Source organism: Equus caballus, chromosome 11 (assembly GCF_041296265.1).
Source record: "Equus caballus isolate H_3958 breed thoroughbred chromosome 11, TB-T2T, whole genome shotgun sequence".
In the NCBI taxonomy this organism is placed as follows: Eukaryota; Metazoa; Chordata; class Mammalia; order Perissodactyla; family Equidae; genus Equus; species Equus caballus.
In genome coordinates this window covers 58,275,331-58,296,442 of record NC_091694.1, presented here as the reverse complement: position 1 = coordinate 58,296,442, position 21,112 = coordinate 58,275,331, and the positions used below count along the sequence as shown (strand labels likewise).

Sequence of the window (21,112 nt, the reverse complement as noted above, 5' to 3'; positions counted from 1 at the left end):
CTTAATGGTGTAGCCAGATGCAAATTCTTAAAATACAAACCTGAACATTTTACTTCCTCATTTCAAACACTAAAAGATGCCCTCAGGATCTAATCCAAAGTCTCCTAGGTGATCTCCAGGACTGTGGACAATCTAGTCCTGCCTACTTCAGCAGCCTCATTCTTACCACACTCCCAGCTCAGTCTAAGCCCAAGTCGTCTCTGAACCTGCCACACTCCCTCTACCTCCCAGACCTTCACTTAAGCTGCTCCCTCTGCTTGTCTAAGTTTCTAGAGTCCTGGTTTTCCTATGCAACTTTCCCTTCATGATTCATATCTGTGCTAGCTGCCCCTCTTGCATGCTCTCCCAGTCATCTGTATGTCCTTTACCACAATATGATCACAATACTGTAATTGCCTGCTGACCTGTCTGCCCCCAGTTAACCATAGGTTTCCTAAAGGCTAACATCATACGGCTATCCTGCTCACTTTTGTAGAATAATACGTGGGACAGAGTAAAGAGCCAATAAATATTTATTAAACAAATCAGTGAACATATAAACTTTATAACGAAATAATCTGTCAAGTACAAAAACAAAATCTGTGTTTCTGTGTTGATATCACCAGATAGCAAACTTAGCGATGACCACAATAACAACAAAATTACTGGATAGAAGAAAAGCTTTAGCTAATTTCTTATTTAATATTTGTACGTTCTTGACAAAAATAAAAAATTCAAGACCAGTAATCTAAGATAGCATCTGAAGGTCTAGACTGGCAAATTAGAACACTACACGTTATACACCAAATAAAAGCTGCTGCCTCTCTTGAGCTTTACAGTTCATTAAACTGTCAGGTCACTAAATATAATACAAAGTTCACTTTGATGTGAATTAAAGAACATCATTTATTTACTAAACAACTGAATTTAAATGAACCGATAGTCTAACATTAGTATGAACATATTGTGAAAGTAAGAGTACTGATATTATATTTTCTGCAGCTTAATTTCCATGAAGATTATAACCACAAAACTTTTGGACCACAAGTCATATAATAAATATGAAGAACTATTTGAATTTGAAAGAACAGTAACGTCTAATCAACGTAACCACAACTTACCCACATTTGTTTGAGGGTTAAGGGACTAATGTAGATCATCCTATTTCTCTTTCATATGTTTATAATTACTCACCATTTTCTTTATTTTGGCTAGATGAAAATGTTATAATAGGTAACCAAAGAAATCAATTTGATAATGATATTAAAGATGAATTATGGTATCAAAATGTCACTAGAATTAGATTTATATTTAAGTCACATCTATAGTTACTTTCTAAATCAGTACCTTTTCTCAAAAATAATCAAGAACCACTCTCATTAATAATGGGAAAGCAAATGTCTAAATGAGCATAAATGGGAAAGTTGTACAAATTTCAGTTAACAAGGATAGGACCTCACCCTTTGTTTTCTTGCATGATTTCTTCTTTTAAAAAATAAAATGAGTTTTTTCCTCATCACCTGGTTTCTAGAAGAGAAAAATATGGTTGTATGACATTAAGAAAAAGCACAATTTAATAATGCATTCACTTTTTTTTATAGACACTGAAAAACAAGCAAAGATTGCTTAAGAATATATGATGTAATCAAAGTTAATCTTAATTTTTTCGCCCTGCAAAATAAGACTTTTACAATAATTAGAACTGTCTAATCTTCTTCCCGCTCTATAGCAAGATTTTATATAAATAGTTCATTTTCAATTGTTACATGACATTATAAGGCAAATATTATTTTCAAGTTATAATTACAGACTTACTGATTCTTCTTAAGAATTCTGGTGACATAAACATCTTTGTACACTTTTGGCGGAGAGGAGGTAGAAGACAAGGAAAAGCCTTTAAAGCTACCTCCCTCCTCCGGTATGGCACTGACCTCCCTTCTATGAGAAGGTATACCAGCATAGAGAGAGGTGACTTCTGCTTTAAACAGAAGATTTTCTTCAGTCACAGAAATGACACATCCACTCTAAGAAGTAATGGAGGGCAATGTGACAAGACAAGAAAACTTCTCTTATATCTTAATGTAACAGTTTCACTTTTTAAATTTGAAGCATTATGACCTTCAAAAACAACGACATGCAGGTTCAAATATAAATATTTATACCCCACCTACTTCCAGAAAGGATTTCAAGCTGATTATTCAAACATAAATACAAAGCCAAGGCAAGTAGAAGTAATTTTTTGGATTATCTGCCACTCAGGACTAACAGTGACACTGGCTCCACTCAAATAAGCATGGACAATCAGGAGCTGGCTATATGAAAAAGTAGCCAAGAGATGAAAAGAATTATTAAAAGGTACATTTGCTATTTCATACAAAGCAAATGACGGTGATGAAAGAATAGCTACTGAACAATTCATATGGATGCATGCAGCTGAGTAAAGGATATTTCACAAGGTGACGGACAGTAGAAGCGTTACGATATATTCAGTTTGCTCTCATTATAATTATGTCATACTCAAAAGCAAATGACAATCAATAAATATAATTTAAAATATTTCCTAAGAATTTAAATGAAGAAATCAGCCAGTCAGTAACCCATCTCAGGTCAGTGTGCTAATAAGCATTGTAGTGGGCAATGTAGATAACATGAAATAAATCAGACAGAGCTGCTCTCCAGCTAATACTGAGGGAAAAAAGAACACAAAACTGAAGGTTTGCGGGGAAAAAAAATCATTAAAAGTATCCAACTACATTTTATCTGCTACTCTCCTTTTAAAAGGTGTTAAAACAGCTAAACAGTTCCAAAACAAAGCATATTTTATATGAGTTTTGCCTAACCTACTTCTAAAGGTTGTCAAGACCATAGTAGCATCTCACAGAAAAGTTCTAAGTATATGATTTTTATTACGAACCACTTAACAAAAGTTAAAATTATTCAGATTTCAATTTTTTCATGCATACTACCATGCAAATTATATTTGCCACCAGTTCTGCAAAGTAGTAAACTATTGCACATACTCTCATTAAGAAATCTTTTAAAAAGAAAAAAAGATTATATATATAAATAGCAATGTGTTCATTAATAACTATACTAGTAAATAATTATAATGTTCTCACTATACTTAATAAAACATAGAGTAAAAATATCACATTTTTATTACAAACTAAGAATAATTCACCTAAAATTCTCTTAAAGTACGATAATGTTTTTCTTAAAAAAGATACCTATCTAGTTTCCTCTCTTACTTCAATGAGATCAAGAAACTAGGTTTTCTTTTCACTTATTTTCTTGTTCCAGAATCTGCATCCATAAAGGCCTCATATCTAGGATGAGCAAGGCTAAGCAAACTACATTCTGGAGCAGTCTCCTCACCCACGTGAGGTGACTGAGCGCTTACAAGGCACCAGGACATTAAATGGCAGAAGGGTCTACAAATACCGTCATTAGCAAGAGTCATGGAAGGGATTTCCCTAGAATAGGATTTTGAATAATGATAAAATGATCCGTGGCACTTCTACTTTGCAATGGCAGATGTGGCTTGGTGGGGGACGGTGTCATCACTAGTCTTAAATGAAAAAGCTTCATTATCTTACTTCATCATGCGCCTTGCAGGTACTCCACTGAAAAAAAGACAAAACAGGAGGCAAAAAATTCAAGCCTCAAGGTAAGCCATTTCAATGTTAAGTATCCACCTTTTTTACTAGCAGATTATAAAACCAGCTAGTTTTATGCAATAATTTATTTCATTTTTTGGCCTCGGAAACTCAAAGCTGTTACCCCAACCCCCAAGAAGCCAGAGGAAGATAACATATAGTAAAACGACAGCAAATTACACAAATCTAAAACACACCTACACTATATTATAATAATATGTCAGCAAATAAAATAAAAATGATCTCTTTACAGAATATACAGTCTTTAACTGAAGAACTCTAAAGATGATAAATACTTACGTCTTGATGTTCTCATGGTACACCTTGGTATCTGATGGCTGGTTATAGAGTGGCTATAAAATAAATCAAATATTTATATATAAAATGTTGTATATATGTCTATGAAGAGACAAAGAAACAATTTATATTTTAATGTAAGCCTAGGTAAAGTACTAATGTCTCTACACAATATGTGCCCTACCAAAAACTCCAGACTTTTGGGTTCCCTGAATAATCTTGTTTACCCCATTTCTTAATAATGCCAGTCCTGTAAGAAAGCTCATAGATCCATTGTATCTCATAATAAATACATTCATTGATAGATTTTTAATTTCAAAGGCCAAGGAAGATTAAGCATTATCATCATTCTAACAGTGTGATTCAAAGAACTTTCTATTTCTGTTCTTACTCCTTCCTCCTTCTACCTGGAGTGACTACATGGCTGCTCAGGCAAAAACCAGCTCGGGATAATGCTTGTGCAAAGGTAACCACATTCGTGCACCATTATTTTAAACTATCACAAACTTACTGCCCAGCTACATCCCCTCATCCCAAAGTAAAGAGATTGGATTCCCTCTTACCCCAAGAAAAACTACTACAAAAAAAGCACTAGAAATGAAAAAAGAAATTTCTTACTTACCAGTTCAACTTTTGGGCCAAGACCTTCAAATATTTTATGAGCTTCTTCTGCTTTTTTCTACAGATAAAGACATTAAATTGTATAATTAAGAATTACATCACCTAAGTGCAAAATCAATTGAATAATATTTACCTAAAGACTAATGTGTAGTTGAATTTATCCTTATTTCCAAATATTCTCCTTTCATATGACAGGCTGAAATACTTTCTAATTTTATTTTCATAGCTTCCTCACCAAATTCAGTCAAAGCTTAACATTTGTATTGAAAGCAATACCTAAAGAATTGATAAGTTCTTAAAAGCAAACAGACATTAAACAACATATTCTAAGGAGAGGAGCAGAGATCCACTGTTAGAAATGAATCCCTCAAACATTCTAAATACTTCAACTTGTGATGTCCTTGATAAAAGTTAAAAAACAGAATACCATAAAGCTGCCAATCTTTACTGTCTAACAGGCCAAATTGATCTCTTTGAAGAAAAGCTTATGATGAGCTTCTTTTCTAGTTATTTTTCTAGTTAAGAAAATCTTAGCAATAATCAAACAACAGAAGAAACAACTAGTTAGAATTATTCAAAAGTGTTCAGTAGTAAATGCTGAATTATATATTTTTTACATTCCATTTTCAAAAGTAAAATAATCTAGATCAAAGTCCTATTGAACAGAAATCTTCCTTTAATAGACAAATGAAATACAGCAAACTTCGATACTAAAGATGTCTAAACTGGAATTATATGACTAGCAAATGTGTCAGTGGTTCTCAAATCTCTGTCTTGTTCCCAATCATTCTTATTAGTAACAGTGGCACACTGCCTGCTGCAGAGACTCGTATCTCAATGCATTTGTGGCTAGGAAACTCTCCACGGCTTCTTATATGACATACAAAGAGGAACGGATATCAACCAGTATTCCCCAAGTGTAAAGAGAGACATTCCCTTAAAAAATAAACATTCTCCTTTTCATGCAATTTATCAATCACAATCCATCAGTCAAATATTTATTCAACATGTATTATATGAAAAGAACTATGTTTAACTACCATAGTAAGCACAAAATAGCGTACTATACTTTCTAAACTCCAAGAAGCTTAAAACATTCAGATTAGAAATAAACATAAAAACGCCAAATACAAAACTACAAAAATCCATTAAATTTGCATAGCTAATCCTATTTCAGTTGAAAGTTTTAAGGCAAAATTTGTCAACATTGGTACTATTAACATCTTGGGCCAGATATCTCTTTGTTGTGGGGGCTGTCCTATGCATTGTAGGATATTTAGTAGTATCCCTAGCCTCTGGTCACAAGATAACAGTAGCACTCCACCCCTCCCCCAAGTTAGGACAATCAAAAAAGTCTCCAGCTGAGAACAAGTGTTCTAAAGTAACTATTAATCTCAAGAAGGCAAAATGTAATTATCACAAAATTCAAATTTACTAGCTTTAGGCATACAGCCATGCACCGCATGACTTTCACTCAGCAATGGACTGCATATACAATGGTGGTCCCTTGAGATTAGTACCATACAGCCTAGGTGTGTAGTAGGCTATACCATCTGTTTGTGTAAGTACACTCTACGATGTTTGCACAATGACAAAATCACCCAGAAATGCATTTCTCAGAACACATCCCTGTTGTTAATCGACACACAGCTGTAGCTTAAATAACATACATTTATAATCAGCTCTCCACATCCGTGGGTGCCGCGTCTGTGAAGTCAACCAACTGCAGATCAAAAGGTCTACAATAGTTGTATCTGTACTGAACATCTACAGACTTTTTCCTCTTGTCATTATTCCCTAAACAATAGAGTATAACAACTTTTTACATAGCATTTACCTTGAATTAGGTATTACAAGTAATCTAGAGATGACTTAAAGTATATGAGAGGGTGTGTGTAGATTATGCAAATACTATGCCATTTTATATGAGACTTCAGCATTGTGGATTCTGATATCCACCAGGGGGTCCTGGAACCAATCCTCTGCAGATACCGAGGGATGTCTACAACACCATCACAGATGATAAATTTGGAAATATCTAGTACCTGCAACTAACTCTCTAGACTGAAGAGTTTTTAAATTTGCTTCCTCAAGGCATTCTATATTAGAGTCTACCAAGAACAGGAAGGCTAAGTGAAATTGTACACAAATAACACTGAGAGACAAAGAAGTAAAATTATATCATGGCAAATATTTACTAGTATTCTATTATATAAAGACACTAACCTTTTCAGGGTTAATTTTAAACGATGATATTTAAGATGTTTGCAGACATCTTAAGATTTAAGTTTTGCAAAGTTTTATTCAATATTCGACTTCATGTTTGCTTAATTGCTAAGAACAGATTAACCTATCAATAGTTTGGCAGAAAAAATTTTAATTAAAAACCTTCACATTTCCATATTATAATTTTTTTTTTTAAAGATTGGCACCTAGGCTAACAACTGTTGCCAATTTTCTCCTTTTTTTTTTTTTTAAGGATTGGCACCTGGGCTAACAACTGTTGCCAATCTTTTTTTTTTTTTTCTGCTTTATCTCCCCAAACCCCCCCAGTACACAGTTGTATATCTTAGTTGCAGGCCCTTCTAGCTGTGGGATGTGGGACGCCGTCTCAACGCGGCCTGACGAGCAGTGCCATGTCTGCGCCCAGGATCCGAACCCTGGGCCGCCGCAGCAGAGCGCGCAAACTTAACCACTCGGCCATGGAGCCGGCCCCCTCCGTATTATAATTTTTATTCTAACTCTATAGATAGAATTCATTAATTCCTCAAACATATGTTGAGTATGTTCTATCTGCTAGACAGTAAGAAAACAATGAATAAGATAGCGCTTCCCAATGTAGGAAGATAAGGGATCTTGAAAGGCTTCACAAGGAAATGATACTTGAGCTGGGTCATGAAGCACAAGTGCGCTCAACAGACAAGAAAGAAGACAGTAGAATGCCTGAAGACAGGGGCAACATCATGATGCAGAGGTACTAAGAACTTCAGGGGAATATTCAAAACCTGTTCTGGTAGGATGACACTAAGAAAAGAGTATCAGGTCAACAGCCAGGCAGGTAAGGATGTAAGCATAAAAAGCGTAGGATACTCTATAGAAAGTGGGAAATCATCAAAAGGTTTTATTTGGAGAATCACATAAAGGGACTCAAATATGAAGGATGGGTTAGAAAGAAAAAACACTGAAGAAAGGAAACTCAGTATCTATGTGAGAGATGAGGGCTACTGCTAAAGGAGAAAGAAGCAATTAACCAGACCAATAGTTAGAAGGTAGGACTGATGCTATTCATTGTAACTCAATCTACAGAGTGGCAAAGAGAGAGAAATAGCTAATTCCTAGGACATTGGCCAAGGAAAGTAGAGGCTGCTGGAACTAAGTATACTCTGCACTGTCAATCCCTTTCTTTCTTCTGGTCACATTAACCTGCAAATAATTCAATCAAAATACAAACAAGATGTTTTTGAAAACTACACTCCCTTTTCTGTATGTATGATAATTCTGAAGTGAGAGCATTTACAAATATTTTTGGAACCTACAAGTGGGAAGGGCAATAGCAAAATGAACTGTTAGAAATAGGCCAGAAGATCTATTTAAAGACTAAATGTATCTTACTTAGTCTGAAGTTTAAATATGATGCAAGGCAATTTTTCTCCCAGGAAGCTACTTTAAAATTAACAGCCACTTTTGGGTAGTTTTCTTCCTCCCACTAACTTTCTAAATAAAACAAAGATGCCCTATACAAGACAATAGCCCCTATCTCTTAAACCATATTTGGCTTAATTCCCAATCAGTGTAGACCGTTGCCAAACAAGAGGGAGATGGACTCTTATCATTCCCATTTCTCCTTGCCTATGGTGTCAAAATAGATAAGGTCATTCATTACAGAAAACTAAAGAGACAGTGAAGGTCTTACTGAAGGCAGCATGGTAAGGCAGAAAAAGCATCAGAGAATTAGTAGTGAGAAAGCCTATGTCTAGCCCAGCTGTGCTATCACCACTTCACATCCAGGAACTTCTGCTATAATTTTATGACTGCACAAGTACAACCACAGCAGATGATCAGTACCAAGGTACACAAAAAGAACATATTTTGTAAAAGCTGATTTCCACAGTTACTGTGAGTTTACAGTAATCTTCACTGTAAGTCTAGTATTAAGACAGATTTCAGGTTTGGTGGCTGTTCTGTTCTTCACAGAATGCACAACACAGCAAACTGCTTATGTAAACACTACAACGAAAAGGAGAGGTCTGAAAGGAGTTTTAAGTTTTATTGATGGGCAGCAATAAACATTTATTATACTAATTAATGAAAATATATATATATATAAAAATTAAGCACAAAGCAAATCCTCTATCAGATCTTGTTCAATAGTTTTCAGTCATCACAACCTCGTCAGGCAATTACAGAGTTCACTAATATTGGAACTGTTTATTAGGCCTGTAAGACAAGGCTAATTAAGACATTTAATCAATTAATAAATATCATTAAATTCAATTTATTTGAAAATTAACTTGTACTAAGAAAGAAGTCAACGTGTTATTTTACAAGATTATTTTCCACTGTTACCAGCTCTAACCCCTATTTACTTTATCCCTGAGGTCATAAACTGGCCATGAAGCCAACTGGCCCACGTAAGTGTTTTATTGTTCTACAGAGTATTTTTAAAAAGCAGGAGATTTCACATAAAGTTCCATGTTCCTGGCTTCTCTTAAACAAGGGAGCACCTGTGGACTCTGGACCACATCCCTGCATGACCCTGGAGTCACTGCCCCTCTAGGCATGCCATGAGCCAGTCCTCACCACTTACTGCTCTTCACCCTCATTAGACAGATCTTCATGTAGATTGTTCTATCCATTCAATTAACTGGACTAATATTGAACCCAGCCAAGAAAATAATATTAATTGCTCACACTTTTACCTGCCCATGACAATTACCATTATCGTATCATATATCTGATGCTTTTCAGTTATCTAAACACATACACACATACATGTATATCTGAGTCTAAGATCATTTCTATAAATGTTTATTTAACGACTAATTCACAGTTGCTTTTCATAAGAAGAATTTCCTTTAGGATCTGGGCTATTATAAAAGTTACAGGCTGCCTGTGTAAGATATACTGATTCTGATGACTCCACTCACTACAAGGCAAATAAATTGAAACACCAATCCAAAGTTCTGTCTTTAGCTAACAAGCCTGTTCTCTCCCACAGTACTAAAAGTATATTATTCTTTCTTGGGACTGGGGACTTCTAGAAGCCGAATGTTAAGCAGCTCTGTTGGAAAGTTTTCTTTATATTAAGATGAAATCAGTTTCCCTTTAACTGCTAGTTCTTGGGCTTGATTTCAGCCAAAAACTAACTTTGACATCACAAAATTATTCACAGAATTGAGGCCTGGCTTTCATAAACCCATGGACACTTTTAATTGTGAGTATGAAACAAGAAACTGTTTTAATAAACTTAAACAAGTAAAGTCTACCTAAAGGTCAATGGTTTCAGACTTTATAACTAAGATTCAAAGCACAGCCCAACTATCAATTCTGAAGCTGATAATGTAAGTCATTTCCACATCCAATGATCCATCTCTACTAGAATGGTGTCAGTATTTGGCATTAAATGTCCCTATAAAGTGAAAAACTACCGAATGGCTGTTTTGTATTATGTGCTACAAACTTGATTGCCAGTATTTATATAACGGGAGAGAGACTCAGCCAATAAAATTATTTTTATTGGCTCTCATTAAATAATATTCTCTCTCATTGAATAATATTTATACAATATAAGATGTCAATGAAGTATTAAATAATTTAAGACACAACTGTCAACTTTTCTTCAATCTATTAGGAAAAAACACCAACTTCAGTCAATTAAAGTTTAAGAAAATTAAAATTTATAACAGAAATCAGGTTTTAATACAATTAACATCACCACAGAACACACTGATAACTGGAAACGGCACAATCAAGTGGTTTTAAAGGTGTGTGCCATCAGAGACAGCATGAGCTTACCCGATTCTCATCATAAATAATCTGGACAATACTGCGGTGTTTCTGCTCCACAGGAGGAGGGGACACAGGCTTCTCGGGCTCAGGGGGTTTAGCCGCTTCTTCTTCAAGCTGTTGCTAAGAGATGCAAAGAGGAAGAGTCAGGCATCTGCTGCATGTCACCCCCACCAGGAGTTAATCAGCAGAGGTAACACATGCTACTGAGTAATGCTTTGCTGATTCTATAGAGTAATCATTTAATCTCCTAGGGTCTAATGGACACAACGGCTCTAATAAATCCAATCAGATTTATTTTGACTAGTAACTAAACAACATAAATCATCACTAGATAGATAAATCCTTTTATATTTTAATTCTGATAAATTCAAAGCAAAATAATAAGAGAAACGAAACGTATGAAGGCATCCCATATATCTGTATCATAATGACCTTTTGTGGCACTGGCAAAACACTTTTATATGTTATAGATACACAGTATGTGTTAATGTCTGGTGGAGAGAGTATGGTAGAAGTGTTTAAGGTTTAATCTTTAACTCAGCACAGCATCAAGCTCTCCTCACCCTCCCCCCGCTTCTCCCCTCCCCTGCTAACCTTTATATTTTGTAGTCGAGAGGCACTGGCAAAACCACAAGAATACGGACTGCTAGGGTGTGCAATTATAAAGCAGAAAGCTATCTGTATTACTCTGCCTGGGCTTCAGCCTTAGGGGCACCATTCACAAGTGGTACAATCCTAGGACCCTTTCTAGGTCCTTACCTCCATCTTGAACGAGCATATAAACCACTCACATGTAAAGCAGGAATATTAATAGCACCTATCACATAGCTTTGTGAGAGGATTACCATAAATGTCCAATAAATACTAGGTACAATTATTAACGAAGTAAAGCAGAGACTTTGCTTGGTTCACTGCTTTTTTCTCTTCAGCACCTAAGCCAGTGCCTGATAGCGAGTAAATGCTCAACAAACAGCAACATGAATATAGTATAAGTTCGCTGCCTAATATAATAAAAAAGATATTAGGGCAAGATGTTAAGTCTACTAAAGGCCCAAAGGAAAAATTGTCTATACTACTAATATAACTAACAGTCAAGGCTCCTAGTCATATAAATCATACCACACCCAAATGAAAGCATAAAAATCCTCCAGGAAAGGGGGCCGGCCCTGTGGCCGAGTGCTTAAGTTCTGCTTAAGCTCTGCTTTGGCGGCCCAGGGTTTTGCTGGTTCGGATCCTGGGCACAGACATGGCACTGCTCGTCAGGCCATGCTGAGGTGGCATCCCACATGCCACAAGTAGAAGGACCCACATCCAAAAATAAACAACTATGTACCAGGAAGCTTTGGGGAGAAAAAGGAAAAAATTAAATCTTTTAAAAAAAAAATCCTCGAGGAGAGATGTTCAGTGACCACTTCTACTTGGGAATTGAAAGTACTCTTACAGTCTGCTATCTGTATAAGCAAAAGACAGATATTTAGAGTCGTGAGTTCATTTTTATGGGAATGAGTTCTTCAACCATGCCCTTTCTTTCCTTTGCTCAGAGAGCCTTCTTTTAGAATCTCTATGAAGTAGTTGTAGAGAAAGGAATAAATAAGCTTCAGGAAATCACATTTTGTTCTTAGCACCTAAGTAGCCCTGGAACAAAGCCATTAAAACAAAAAGGCTAAAAACAAAATTAAAAAATGCAAACTTTCCTCACTTATTTGTTCTCTTAGATTAACTTTACAATAATTTAGCAAATAATTAAATAAATAATTTAGCTGGAATTTTTAGTGAGATGGTATAAAACATATGAATTAACTTAGGATTAGCACATGACATTATTAATACTGTGTTTCTGTCCAAATACAGTATATTTCTTTATTTACTCAAGCTGTCTTTTATATTCCTCAATAAATACTGGAGGTCCCGTACATCTCATGATCATGATATGTTCCATTATTTTCAATTACTATAATGGGTTATGTGTTATTGAGCACTTACTATGTGCCACATATTGTATAATACAGTCATTATCCCAACTCATAAAACAACTACATAACTTAGTGTGATTACTAATAATATTATTACCATTTTACAACAAAAGAAACTAAAGAAAACACCAGACCAGACCAACACCAACCTAGCGGAATCAGACCCACTAAGACTTAAAAGAATTGTCAGGCATATTATTATAAATTTAACATGGCCCAATAAATAAAAGAGGGTTCAACATATTAAAAAGAAAACAAAAAGCAAGAAATAGTTTTAAATCTGCTTAGTCATTAAAAAAATAAGCCAAAAAGAAATTCCAGCAATAAAAATATAATTATTGAAATTGAAGATATATTTGACAGGTTAGATATAACCAAAAAGAGAAATGAAAACTAAAGGACAGAAATGACGAAACTGCCCACAATGTAGCCAAAAGAAGTAAAAATGGGGGGGGGGGGAAGCAATTAAAAGACATGGAAAACAAGAGTGATGTTACACCTAATGGGAATTTCAGAAGGAGATACAGAAACTGTAAGAAAGGGTTTTGTAAAAAAGATAATGGCTTAGAATTTTCTAGAGCTGATGAAAAACTCTACCACATTCAGGAAGCCCAATGAATCTCAAGCTGGGTAGAGTCAAAAAAAGAAAGAAAGAAAGAAATTTAAAAAAAACCCCAATCCTAAGTAAGTCAATAAAAGCAACAGGACCCAAAGAAAAAGATATTGAAAGCAGTCAGAGAGAAAATTAAGAAATTTTATCCACAAAAGTACAAAAATTAGACTAAGGACTGGTATGTCTTAGCAATGAAAGCCATTAGCACTGTACTGAAAAACAGAGAAAAAAACATTTACCAAGCAAAAATATCCATCAATGAACAGGCATAAATAAAAGGCAACATTTAAGTCATGAAAACAAAACAAATACTGAATTTGCCAACTAACAGATTCTGACTAAATTCTAAAAGATGTTCTTCAAGAAAAAGCATGCACCCCCAAATGGAAGATCTACATTGTAAGAAGGAATGATAAACAAGTAAGATGACAAACGTAGGTAAACCTAAATGAACACTGACTATATACAATAATAATGTTTTAGGCAATTTAAAAAAAGCAAGAAAGAACTAAAATATATGATAACAATAGCATAAAAGTTGGGATGAAAGAGAAAGAAATCACAAAGTTCTTTGCCCTCATATTACGCAAGAAGATAGTTAAGCTATTAATTAGTTTTAGGCTTCAAGTTAAATAGGCTGTTAAAATTTCTGGGGGAGGGGCTGGCCCCATGGCCGAGTGGTTAAGTTCGCGCGCTCTGCTGCAGGCGGCCCAGTGTTTCGTTGGTTCGAATCCTGGGCAAGGACATGGCACCGCTCATCAAACCACGCTGAGGCAGCGTCCCACATGCCACAACTGGAAGGACCCACAACGAAGAATATACAACTATGTACCGGTGGGCTTTGGGGAGAAAAAGGAAAAAAAAAAAATTTCTGGGGGAACTACTATAAACAAAGAAATATTGTATAAAATCCAAGCTGGGGGGAAAAAGAAAATGGAATAAGACAAATCATCAATCTAAAATAAGGATTGGAAAAAACAAACAAGAACACCAACATCAGCATCAGAAAGACAAACAGAAAGCATAAAACAAAATAGTTAAAAATAATTGGGATACTACCAATCATCATAGTCAGTTTAAAACAACTACATTATCCTGTGGTAAGACAGGTTGTCAGATTGAATTATAATAAGAAAAAAACCCAGCTATACACCTATATAAGAGATACACCTTAAACATAAAAGCACAGAAAATAAAAGAAAGGAAAAAGATAAACTAACAAATATCAACCAAAAGAATGCTGATCTAATTACATCACTATCAGGCAAAAGAGACCTAATGGTAAAAAGAATTATAAGAGATAGAATGTCATTACCTTATACTAGAAGGTTTCATTGACCAGAAAACTAAGAATTATAAACTTGTATAACCTAAAATAAGAGCCTCAAAATACATAGGATAAAAATTGAGAATTGGGAGAAAATATATGCAAATCACATATCTGACAAGGGGTTAACATCCTAAATATATAAAGAGCTCACACAACTCAACAGCAAAAGAAAAAACAATCTGATTAAAAAATGAGCAGAGGAACTGAATAGACATTTTTCCAAAGAAGATACACAGATGGCCAAAAGGTACATGAAAAGATGTTCAACATCACTAACCATCAGGGAAACACAAATCAGAACCACACCAAGGTATCACCTCAACCTGTTAGAATGGCTAAAATGAAAAAGACAAGAAACAAGAAATGTTGGAGAGGATAAGGAGAAAAGAGAACTCTCGTGCATTGTTGGTAGGAATATAAACTGGTACAGCCACTACGGAAAACAGTATTATGGTTCCTCAAAAAATTAAAAATAGAACTACCATATGATCCAGGAATTCCACTTGTGGGTATTTATCCAAAGAAAATGAAAACACTAACTCAAAAAGATATATGTACCCCCCCCCATATTCACTGTAGCATTATTTATAATAGCCAAGATATGGAAACAATCTAAGTGTTCACCAACAGATGAATGGATAAAAAAATGTGGTGTAGGGGCTGGCCCCATGGCCAACTGGTTAAGTTCGCGTGCTCCGCTGCAGGCAGCCCAGTGTTTCGTTGGTTCGAATCCTGGGCACAGACATGGCACTGCTCATCAAACCACACTGAAGCGGCGTCCCACATGCCACAACTAGAAGGACCCACAACGAAGAATACACAACTATGTACCGGGGGGCTTTCAGGAGAAAAAGGAAAAAGATAAAATCTTAAAAAAAAAAAAAAAAAAGTGGTGTATATACACAATGGAGTATTATTCAGCCATAAAAAAACCGAAATGTTGCTGTTTGCAACATGGATGGACCTTGAGGCATTATGCTAAGAGAAATGAGTATGATGGAAAAAGACAAATACCATGTGATCTCACTTATACGTGGAACCTAAAAAACAACAACACAAAGCTCATAGATGCAGAAAACAGCTTGGTGGTTGCCAGAGGCGGGGGGAAGGGGAGGTGAAAGGAGTCAAAAGGTACAACCATTCCAATTATAAAATAAGTAAGTCACTGTAATGTAATCTATAACATGGTGACTATAGTTAATAATACTCTGCTGTATATTTGAAAGTAACTAAGAGAGTAGACTTTAAAAGTTCTCCTTGGGGGCCAGACCTGTGGCCAAGTGGTTAAGTTCGCACGCTCCACTTGGCAGCCTGGGGTTTCGCCAGTTTGGAACCTGGATGTGGACATGGCACTGCTCATCAGGCCATGCTGACGCAGCATCCCACATAGCACAACCAGAAGAACCCACAACCAGAATATACAACTATGTACTGGGGGGCTTTGGGAAGAAGAAGAAAAAAAAAGAATACTGGCAACAGATGATAGCTCAGGTGCCAATCTTTAAAAAACAAATAAAAATTTTTTAAAAATTCTCCTTACAAGGAAAACAAATTCTGTAACTATGTATAGTAGTGATCACTTCACAACATATACAAATATCTAATCAATATGTTGTAAGCCTGAAGCTAATATAACATTGTATGTCAATTATATCTCAATTTTTTGAAAAACTGAGAAATACCAGGAGAGACAAATCCAAAATCATAGTGGTGATTTGGTAAGTTTCAGACAAAAATGAGACAAGACAGAGCCAGCCCTGATGACCTAGTGGTTAAAGTTCAGCACGCTTCACTTTGATGGCCCAGGTTTGGTTCCTGGGCACGGAACCACACCACTTGTCTGTCAGTAGCCACGCTGTGGCGGCGGCTCACATAGAAGAACTGGTAGAATTCACAACTATACACAATTATGTACTGGGGTTTTGGGGGGTAAAAAAGGAGGAAGACTGGGAACAGACGTTAGCTTAGGGTGAATCTTCCCCTGCAAAAAGAAAAATGAGACAAGACAGATAATTTTTTAAAGAATATACATTCGTCTCAACTATGACCAGAGTATTTTTATGAAACCTGATCATCATGCTAGGCCAAAATTCAATAACCAAAAATTTCAAAAGACTGGGTATTAGAAACCATACTCTCTGGCCACAATAAAGTTAGAAATCAAATAACTAAAAATAGTCAAGAAAAAATTTACATACCTAGAAATTTAAAAACACTTCTAATTGATACAGAGGTCAAAAGAGAAACTACAGTGGATAATAAAAAGTATCACAATGAAGCTAAAGTAGTGCAGACAATAATACAGAGGGAAAAAAAGAACTAAAAAATTAATGTGTTAAGAAGTTATAAAAGAATACAATATAACCAAAGAAAGGAAATAAGAAACAGAAACTTATCACATAAAAGATACAATTAGGGGCCAGCCCCACGGCCAAGTAGTTAACTTCATGCACTCAGCTTCAGCGGCCCAGGTTTTCTCTGGTTCAAATCCTGGGCATGGACACGGCACTGCTCATCAGGCCATGCTCAGGCAGCATCCCACATTCTACAACTAGAAGGACCCACAACTAAAATATACAACTATGTACTGGGGGGAATTGGGAAGAAAAAGCAGAAAGAAAAACAAATTATCTCTATAAGCTAAGACATGAACAAAGAGAACAGTTCAGTAGTTCACAGAGAGGAAGCGGGTGCGGGGGTGGGCACAAGGGGTGATGGGGCACATTTATATGATGACTGACAAACAATAATGTACAACTGAAATTTCACAATGTAATAAATTACTATGACCTCAATAAAATCAAAAAATAAGAAAAAGATTAAAAAAAAAATATCTCTAGGGGCTGGCCCACTGGTGCAGCAGTTAAGTTCACACGTTGCACTTCAGTGGCCTGGGGTTTGCCAGTTCGGATCCTGGGTGCGGACCTACGCATGGCTTGTCAAGCCACGCTGTGGCAGGCGTCCCACATATAAAGTAGAGGAGGATGGGCACGGATGTTAGCTCAGGGCCAATCTTCCTCAGCAAAAAGAGGAGGATTGGTGGTGGATGTTAGCTCAGGTCTTATCTTCCTCAACAACAACAATAAAAAATCATCTCTAGAAGAAATAGAACTGAATTAAAAAGAGAAAAAGTTGAATCACTAATTTTAAAAATCTGTTCACACACACACACACACAAAAATACCCACTAGACCCAGCTGGTTTTACCAAGTTCTATCACACACACAAGGAACAAATAATTACAATCTTACTCAAACTATTTCAGAGTTTAGAAATGCTATAACATTAGTATGACCTGTTACCAAACTAGACAAGAGGAGTACAAAAAAAGAAAATTACAAGCTAATCTCTCTCACAAATAAGAAGACACAAAAATCCCAAAATAAATATTGTTAAAGCAAGTCCAGCAACTTATAAAATATAGATAACACATCAGATTGACTTAGTTAGGTTAAACCCAGAAATCCACAGGTGATTTAACACTAGAAAAATGATTATTGTACTTCATTGCATTAATATATTAAAGGAGAAAAATTATATGATCAGCAAACTTATGCAGAAAAAGCATTTGATAAAATTCAACATCTCTTCATGATTCAAACTCCTAGCACACTAGAATAGAAGGGAATTTCCCAACCTGATGAAAAATGTCTACAGAAACGGACATAATTGTTGGAAAAAGTAAAAGGCATTCCTTTAACAGCAGAAAAGAACAAAATAATAACTTTCAATGTGTATTGCAGTCTTAACCAGATGGCAATAGAAAAGGAAAAGGTTTAAGAACTGGAAAGGAAGAAATAAAACTTTTTTCTTTTTTTTACTGTTGATATGACCTTTACCTACAGAGAAAGACTAAAAGAATCTATAAATAATTTACTAGCAATAAAAGGATAATCTAGGGTGGTTGCTGGTCCATATATTAAAAATAAATAATAATCAAATGCAACAGTTAGAAAAATATAATTTAAAAAAATATTATTAACAATAGCATCAAAATTATAAGGTACCAAGACTTGAATCTAACACAGCCATATAAAATATTTATGAACAGAAAGTAACAAAACATGAAAGACCTCCTAAATAAATGGACAGATACACCCTATTCATGGATTAGAAGACTCAGTATCATAAAAATATCATTTCCCCCAAATTGATCTCTATATTCTATTATGATTCCAATGAAAATTCCAGAAAGATGTTTTAGAGAACCAGAAAATGTGATTCTAAAAGTTACATGAGATGGTAAAAAACTTTAAATAGCTAAAACATGCTTGTAGAATTGGGGCTTTCCTTGCTGGAAAAAAAAGAATTATTATAAAGCTCTAGTAAGTAGGAGAATATCTATTGTTTTTCTGCATCAAAACCAAAAAGAGAACATATCACAACTAGAAGGACCCACAACTAAAATATACAACTACGTACTTGGGGGATTTGGGGAGAAAAAGCAGGAAAAAAAAAAAAGAAGATTGGCAACAGTTGTTAGCTCAGGTGCCAATCTTTTAAAAAAACAAAAATAAAAACAAAAAGAGGTCAATAAATAAGAACACAAAGCCCAGAAAACAATATAGACACAAACCTGAATTATAATAGAGGTACAGTTGTAGAATAGCTGGGAAAGGATGAACTTTTCAATTAATTATCCATACAGGAAAAAATGAATGTTGACCCCTTTGTTGAGGCAGACACAAAAAAATCAATTTCTGGTGGATTAAGAATAATGTGAGAAGCAAAAATGTACCTTTTAAAAAGACAATATAATAAAGTATTCTAATGACATCAGTATAGTCTTATATAAAGTCTAAAGAAATACTCTTCACCAAAAAACACTATTAGGCTCAAAGACCTAAATGTAGGAACTGTGACTATAAAATTCATGGAAGAAAACACAGGTATAGATCTTTGTGACCTTGGATTATGCAATGGTTTCTTAGATACGACGCCAAAAGCAAGGTGATGAAAGTAAAAATAAACTGGAGGGGCTGGCCCCGTGGCCGAGTGGTTACGTTCGCGCGCTCCGCTGCAGGCGGCCCAGTGTTTCGTTGGTTCGAATCCTGGGCAAGGACATGGCACTGCTCATCAAACCACGCTGAGGCAGCGTCCCACATGCCACAACTAGAAGGACCCACAACGAAGAATATACAACTATGTACTGGGGGCTTTGGGGAGAGAAAAGGAAAAAAATAAAACATTTAAAAAAATAAAAATAAAAAAATAAACTGGACTTAATCACAATTAAAAACTTTTGGCCCTGGTAAGATTCAGTCCTGCATAGCTGTTTTCTACTACAAAAGTCGTTTATCTCCATCTGCCTTCTCTCCCACCTAAGAGCCAGACACCACTCCAGAGAAGATTCAGTGCAAATGGACATGAGGCCCCTGAGGCCCCAGTACTATCTTTTCAGCTGCGAACTAAAGGTCAACAAAGATTATCACTTTAAAGTGGTAATGATGAAAATGAGCATGTCATCTTTAAGAACAGACAGTTCAAGGGCTGGTAGAAAGGATGAATTGCATTGTTGAAGCCGAGGCAATGAATTATGAAGGCAGTCCAATTAAAGTAACACTGCCACTTTGAAAACATCTGAACAGCCAATGGTTTCCCTCCAGGACTTTGAAATAACACTACCTGTGGCCTAAATGTGGTTCAGGGCCTGTACATATTGATAGACAGCACTTAGTAGCTGTGGAAGAAGATGCAGAGTCAGAAGACGAAAAGGACGATGTGAAACTCCTAAGTATATCCAAAAGGTAACATGTCCCTGGAAGCCGTAATGAGGTTCCACAGAAAAAAGTAAAACTTGCTGATGAAGATGATGAAAAAACTGAAGAAAAAGCTCCAGTAAAGAAATCTACATTAGACTCCAGCCAAAAAAGCACAAAAGTCAAACCAAAATGGAAAAGACTCAAAACAATCAACACCAAGATCAACAGGTCAAAATCCTTCAAAAAACAGGAAAAAATTCCTAAAACACAGATAGGACCTAGTTCTGTAGAAGACATTAAAGCAAAAATGCAGGCAAGTCTAGAAAAAGCACACTGGTAAATTAAGCCCAAAGACGGGAAGAGAGGAACAGGAGAGACAAATATAGTCCACACTGAGTATCACCAGCAATCCAGACTGAAGTCTTCTATTTTCATCTCAGGCCCCTTTCCTGAGTTGCCACACACCCACACCCCCTTCCAGACTGGAAGCAGTCTCACTCTTGATTTTCTAAAGCATTTTTGTTTGACAGCTGTGGTTCACTCAACCTTATACTTTGCTTTCTATTACTTCTGCATTTGACTCACCTCTTTGACCATATTTTAATCACTTTTATATCTCCCTAGCTGCTCAATAAGTATCTGAATAAGAGAAAAAAACTCTTTTGTACATCAAAGCATACTATCAAGAAAGTGAAAAAATCCATAGAATGAGAGGAAATATCTGCAAATCATGCATCTGAGTACCCAGAATACATAAGGACTCTTACAAATCAACAATAAAAAGACAAATAACCAACTAAAAACTGGGCAAAGAATCTGAATCAACATCTCTCCAAAGAAAATATACAAATGGCCAACAAACACATGAAAAGATGCTTATCATTAGTCCTTAAGGAAATGTAAATCGAAACACAATGAGATACTGCTTCACA

At 35.6% G+C, this 21,112-nt stretch overlaps 1 protein-coding gene and 1 pseudogene across 44 annotated transcripts in view; one reads left to right on the top strand and one right to left on the bottom strand.

Moving 5' to 3' along the window:
• The window catches only part of NCOR1 (nuclear receptor corepressor 1), a 160,704-nt gene that overhangs the window by 96,993 nt on the left and 42,599 nt on the right, over positions 1-21,112 (bottom strand). For 33 of the 44 annotated variants that reach the window (XM_023653564.2, XM_070228228.1, XM_023653563.2 and 30 more), the window contains exons 6-10: positions 10,569-10,682; positions 4,555-4,611; positions 3,936-3,988; positions 3,576-3,602; positions 1,440-1,506 (exon numbers count right to left, since the gene is read on the bottom strand). In XM_023653564.2, the coding sequence (XP_023509332.2) occupies positions 1,440-1,506; positions 3,576-3,602; positions 3,936-3,988; positions 4,555-4,611; positions 10,569-10,682 (318 nt within the window). The remainder of the gene's footprint in view (positions 1-1,439; positions 1,507-3,575; positions 3,603-3,935; positions 3,989-4,554; positions 4,612-10,568; positions 10,683-21,112) is intronic. The other 11 variants (XM_070228231.1, XM_070228233.1, XM_023653568.2 and 8 more) reach the window with 1 other exon arrangement.
• Positions 20,008-20,520, top strand: LOC111775743 (nucleophosmin pseudogene; annotated as a pseudogene).